We start from the raw sequence: 6,225 nt of genomic DNA on the forward strand, positions 1-6,225 counted from the left end.
GTTTTCACCATTCAATATGGTGTTAGCTGAGAATTTTTCATATATGGCCTTTATTGTGTTGAGATACTTTCCTGCTATACCTACTCTATTGAGTGTTTTAATCATAAATAGATGTCGTATCTTCTCATGCTTTTTATGCATCTGTTGATATGATCATATGATTTTTATCCTTTATTTTGTTAATATGGTGTATCACATTGATCAGTTTGTGTATGTCGAATCATCCTTGTGTCTCTGGAATGAACCCCACTTGATTGTGATATATTATCTTCTTAATGTATTATACTTGACTTGATCGTAATTTGTTTAGGATTTCTGTATCTATATTTAGCAGCAATATTGTTTTGTAATTTTCTTTTTCTGTGTTGTTCTTGCCAGGTTTTGTATCAGGGTAATGTTTGCCTCATAAAATGAGTAAGGAAGTATTGCTTCTTCAGTTTTTTGGAAGAGTTTGAGAAGGATAGGTATAAACTCTTCTTTGAATGTTTGGTAGAATTCGTTCGTGAAGTCGTTTGGTCCTGGACTTTTACTTTTTGAGAGGTTTTTGATGACTATTTAAATTCCCTTACTGTTGATTGGTCTATTTATATTTTCCAGTTTTTAATGATTCTGTCTAGGAAGGTCATATATTTTAAAGAACTTGTCCATTTCTTTTAGATTATCGAATTTGGTGGCTTATAGACTTTTGTAGTATTCTGGTATTCTGGTATTGTCGCGTGTGTTTATGTGGTGTCTGTTTAACTCCCTCTTTCATTTCTGAATGAAATGAATTGAATCTTTTCTCTTTTTTTCTTAGTGAGTCTAGCTAGGGATTTGTCAATTTTATTAAGCTTTTCAAAGAGTCAACTTTTGTTGCCTTAATTTTTTCTATTGTCTTTTTGTTCTCTATTTTGTTTAATTTTGCCCTAATTTTTTATTCCTTCTACTGACTTTGGGCTTTGTTATTCTTTTTCTAGTTCTTTAAGGTGAAATATTAGGTTCTTTATTTGAGATTTTTCTTATTCTTTGGGGTAGGCCAGTTAATGATATAAACTTCCATCTAATTTCTATTTTTGTTATATCACCCAAATTTTGATATGTCATATTATCATTCTCATGTATCTTTTGATCTCTTATTTCTTCTTTGATCCAGTCATTGTTTAGTAGCATGCTGTTTAATCTCCACAGTTTTGTAGTTTTTCCTATTTTCTTTTGCAGTCGATTTCCAATTTCAAAGCATTGTGGTCAGAGAATATGGCTGGTATGATTTCAGTCTTCTTAAATTTGTTGCGGCTAGCTTTGTGTCCTAACATATGGTCTATCCTTGAGAATGTCCCATGTTTGCAAGAGAAAAATGTATATTCTGGTGTTCTGGGATGAAAAAAATCTGTAAATACTGGTTATGTCCATTTAGTCTAATGTGCCATTTAAGGCAGATATTTTCCCATTGATTTTCTGTTTGGACAATCTGTCTATAGCTATCAATGGGGTATTTAAATCCCCTACTATAATTGTGTTTTTGTCAGTTTCTCCTTTTAGTTCTGTTAATAGTTGCTTTATATATTTTGGTGCTCCCAAGTTAGGTGCATATATATTGATAAGTTTTATGTCTTCATGTATTGTCCCCTTTATCATTATAAAATGTCCATCTTTGTCTCTTGCTACCTTTTTTATCTTGAAATTTATTTTGTTAAGTATAAGTATGGCTACACCTGCTTTTCTCTGGATGCCATTTGCTTGGAGTATCATTATCCATCCTTATAGCTGGGATGTGTCTCCTGAAAACATATAGTTGAATTTTGTTTTTTGATCCAACTTCCTACTTACTTCTGCTTTTTAATTGATGAGTTCAGTCCACTTACATTTAGGGTTATTATTGATATATGAGGATTTCCTATAGTTGTTTTATTTTTTTGTTTTCTGGTAGTTCAATGTCTCCATTGTTTCTTTTCCTTGTATTTCTGTGTGTTGTTTTACTTTGGTGATATTCTATGATTTTCTCCTCTGTATCCTCTTTTTTTAATGTTATGCACTTCACTTCTAGATTTGTATGTGTGTGTTTACCTTTTTTATGCGAAAGAAAGTTTCGTATATACAGTAGCCTTTTTTTTTCCTGATTGCATCTTACCTCCATTCACCTGTGCAAGTTGTCTTTTACCCTTCCCCTTTTATGTTTTTGTTGTTAAAAATTATCTTTTTTTATGCTGTGAGTTCATTTCCAAATTGTAATAACTATTTGCTTTTTTTATGTTTTTACCTCCTTTAACTTCTATATTTAAGTATTCGATACCGTATTCTCAACAAGGGTTGCAGTTTCCTGCTTCTGTCTGTCTGTTAGTCGTCTTGCTCATAGTTTTGTATCTTTTTGTCTTTTTGTTTCAGGAAGAAGAACATCCTTCAAGTATTTCCTGTAATGTAGCTCTTGTGTTTGTAAATTCTCTCAGTCTCTGTATATCTGGAAAAGGCTTTATATCTCCTTCATACCTAAAGGATAACTTTTCTGGATCTATTATTCTTGACTGGTGATTTCTCTCTTTTAATAATTTGAATATTTGATTCCAGTCTCTCCTAGCTTGTAGGGTTTCTGCTAAGAAAAATCCAATGATAACTTAACGGGATTTCCTTTGTAGGTTGTAGGTTACTGTCTTCTTTTCTCTGGCTTCCTTGAGAATTTGTTAATTTTTGATAGTTTTAATATAATGTGCCTTGGAGAATACCTTTTTGGATTGAGATAATTACTCCCCTCCCCTCCCCTCCCCTCCCCTCCCCTCTCCTCCCTTCCCCCTCCCCCTCCCATTCCTCCTCCTGTCCCCTCTCCTTCCTCTCAGTTCTCTCTCTTCCAGCAGGGTCATTTCTAGATTTCTGTCTTTTGTGTCACTAATTCTTTCCTGCATCTGGTCTGCTCTAAGATAGCTAGTTCATTCTTATCTATTTTATTCTAGAATTTTTCAGCTCTAGAATTTGTTTGGTTCTTTTTTATAGTTTCAGCATCTTTGGTGAAGTACTGCTTTTGTTTGTTGATTTTGTTTCTGAGTTTGTTGATTTGCCTTTCTGAGTTTTCTTGTATCTTGTCAATTTTTTTCAGAACTGCAGTCTTGAATGCTCTGTGATTTAAATCACATATTTTGATGTCTTTAAGTTTATTTTATAGAGATTTTTTATTTTCTTTCTGAATTCTCTTGCTATTTTGGTTAGTCATTGTACTTGATGGATTATTTTTCTGCCTGGTATTTGTGTAAAGGAAAGCTGCTTTTTAAAAGAATTTTAGTTGATAAGTAGAAGTTTTTCTACTTATCAACTAAAGAACTGAATCCCTGAAGGCGGGGTGTCTCTCCCCACACGCTCGCGGTGTGCACCCAGGGCCCAGCGCACCCGGAGCCTGGCACTCCCAGCACACAGTCCATGGCTCCACCTGGGGCACAAACCCAGGACCTTCTGCATGCAAAGCAGACGTGCTAACCACTGCACTATGGAGCCACCCCAGAATTACAAGTTTTTAATTTTCTCTTATTTGCATTGCTGAGGCTTCTGGGATCTCTGAGGGTTGGTGTTTCCTTGGCACTAGAAATGCTCAGTATTCCCCAGGAGGTGGGCATTCCTTTTATGGTACCAATGGCTTGTGGTACCATTCCCGATGATTGGAAGGGAGGGTGTGCTATGGGTCTTCTGTGTGTTCCTGGCAATGCCTTCCTGTTTCCAGAAGCTGCAGGCAGGGCTGCTCTGAGTTGATCTAGCTGTTTCTACTAGGCTGCACCGAGATAGGTGGGAGATGGATGGGCAAAGGGGAAGAGAGTTCCTGCAGTTCTTCTCTTCCTTGTAGGGTTTAGTCACAGACCATTTAGGCTGGAAAGTCTTCTTTAGCCCTTTTGCAATCTGCCGAAGTATGGGTTTTGCAGCCCAATAGGGTTTCACAGTGCTGGGATTATTTTGCACCATTTCACTGCCCCTGACCCTGGACCCAATCTCAATGGGTGCCAGTCACCCAGACCCAGTTGCTGTCTGTGCCCTTCCTTCTCTGGTCTGGTCTGGTCTGCTCAGTGGGGAGTTGCACTCCAGCCTTTCACTACTGTTGCATTTGCTGGGGCCATGGCAAGAGGGAGACTGTGCTTGGTTTCTGTCTCTATCCTTCTACCTCCTGTTTCTGCTGTTTGCTTGGATATGCCTACCTTCTGATGTCCCTGCACTATGTCTTAGACGTGTTTGTGTGTTGAGTAGGGAATCTTTTGTTGTCCAACTTGTTGTAACTTCAAGGGGAGAGACTTGGAGGTCTTCTCAAACCACCATGCTGCTGACTTCACTGTTTCAATTTTAGAGTGGAATTATCTAAACAAGGGTTCACTTATGGGGAGATAGGTAATTAAGAGGGATGCAAATAATCTTTACGGCCAGATATAGTTAAAAAGCCAGACTTATGGGAGAAATTCCCAGGACTTTGTCTTTAACTTTAAAATACTGTTACTGTTTTACTAAAATGTAGTAGGTATTACTCTGCAGACATTTCCAGTGGAGTGAGAGTTTACAAAAATCACATGACCTCATGGGCATGCCCATTAGAAAGTACATCAGGTTCATAGTCTTTATTCTGAATACTACCCATTGCAAGTTGAATCAATATTTTATATTTAAATAGTTTCATAAAACCTTACATTTGTTCATTTATTATTAGGTAGATGATGGGAAAAGCATACGGTATAAAGACCTCTATGCACTATTTGAGCAGATTCTGGAGAAGACCATGAGGCTTGAGCAGCGTGATTGGAGTGAATCTCCAGTTAGAGTTTGGGTCAACACTTTTAAAGTGTTTTTAGATGAGTATATGAATGAATTCAAGACTTTGGATTGTATACCCACCAAGGTAAATATGATAAATTTTGATTTCTAACAAGATTTAATTATGAACTCTTCTTAAGAGTCTGTTTAGGACATCTGGTATTTGAGGGAAAAATTATAGTGAACTTGTCAACTTAACATTACTTAAGATTTAACTAAGTCCATTCTGCCTTGTAAGTTCATCAGGTCATATTGTTTAAACCTTCTGAAATTAATACATTCTTCACTGAGGTAAAATATAATATGCCCTCAAGATTATACCCTCAGCTTTGATAAAGGTCAACACGTGAATTTCCTTTTGTAAAAAAGTTTTTAAAGACGTGATTCACTGTATCAGCTAGTGGCCTTTATGTGAGGACTGACAAATTATATTTCTCCTTGAATTAGGTTTTAGGAAAATGTGTGTTTCGGAAATCTTTATAACAATAACAATAACCTTTATTTATTGAGTGCCAAGATTTGCATATACTACGTGTTTGATTAATTAAATTTAAATTTTATTTAATTAAAAAATTGATTAAAATTAAATTTTATTTAATTTTTGCTTCAGCACTATTAAATAACTATTATGAAATCCATATTATAGAAGAGATAACAGGCCTTAAACAAAGTTATCAATATGTTTCCTTTAAGTACCCCGGCTAAAATAATTAGCTATCTAATTATTAGGTATTAAGAATACTGTTAATCTTTTCTGTTGATTATGTTCCATTTTAAATTATTCTAATTTATATATATTTAGATTTACAAACCATCTTAAGTCATATTTGAAGTAGTCAGATATAAATAAATCCTTAAATTCTTCTGTTCTAGATTTAGGTTTAAGGTCTTTATGTTATGCAGAAGAAGATTCTTACAAGGATTATACTGCTTTTGTTTATAATTTTAAAAGGTTAGACTTAGATTGTTCTGTACTATGGTTATCAGGAAATGTCATATGTAAAAGAGGTTTTCCATGTCCCAAATGATAGCTTTTTATATTTAGCTCTGGGATAGAGAGTTTTCTGGAGCCAGAATATGGGAAGTGCGATCTTTAAAATTAATAATTATTTATTTAATGATTAAAATAAAATCATCATTTAAATTGATGTGGTGTGGCTTCTGGACAGAACTGAGATTTAAAAAGACAGGCTCTGAAGTATCCTTCCATTCTGCTTTTATGAGCACTGTGTTTTACCAAACTTGAAAATTTCTCACATTTACTTACCAGCACTTCATGTTTCCTATTGAATAATAAAGAGCTGCTTACTCTATTATCTTTTAAGCAAAAATCTCAGCATTTGTGGAAAAGAAAGTTTGTTAGTTCTTGTTATATCACAACTTCTGTATTTCTTTCCTACCAGGTACCAAAAACAGAAAGAAAGAAAAGAAGGAAAAAAGAAACTGATTTAGTAAGTCATTCTTTTTTTATGTTAA

The 6,225-nt window shown here is 34.8% G+C and overlaps 1 protein-coding gene across 1 annotated transcript in view; it reads left to right on the forward strand.

Moving 5' to 3' along the window:
• The window catches only part of MYO9A (myosin IXA), a 245,311-nt gene that overhangs the window by 182,357 nt on the left and 56,729 nt on the right, over positions 1-6,225 (forward strand). The window contains exons 31-32 of the mRNA XM_023521568.1: positions 4,646-4,834; positions 6,153-6,200. Of these exons, the coding sequence (XP_023377336.1) occupies positions 4,646-4,834; positions 6,153-6,200 (237 nt within the window). The remainder of the gene's footprint in view (positions 1-4,645; positions 4,835-6,152; positions 6,201-6,225) is intronic.

Source organism: Pteropus vampyrus, unplaced genomic scaffold, assembly GCF_000151845.1.
Source record: "Pteropus vampyrus isolate Shadow unplaced genomic scaffold, Pvam_2.0 Scaffold10, whole genome shotgun sequence".
NCBI classification, from domain to species: Eukaryota; Metazoa; Chordata; class Mammalia; order Chiroptera; family Pteropodidae; genus Pteropus; species Pteropus vampyrus.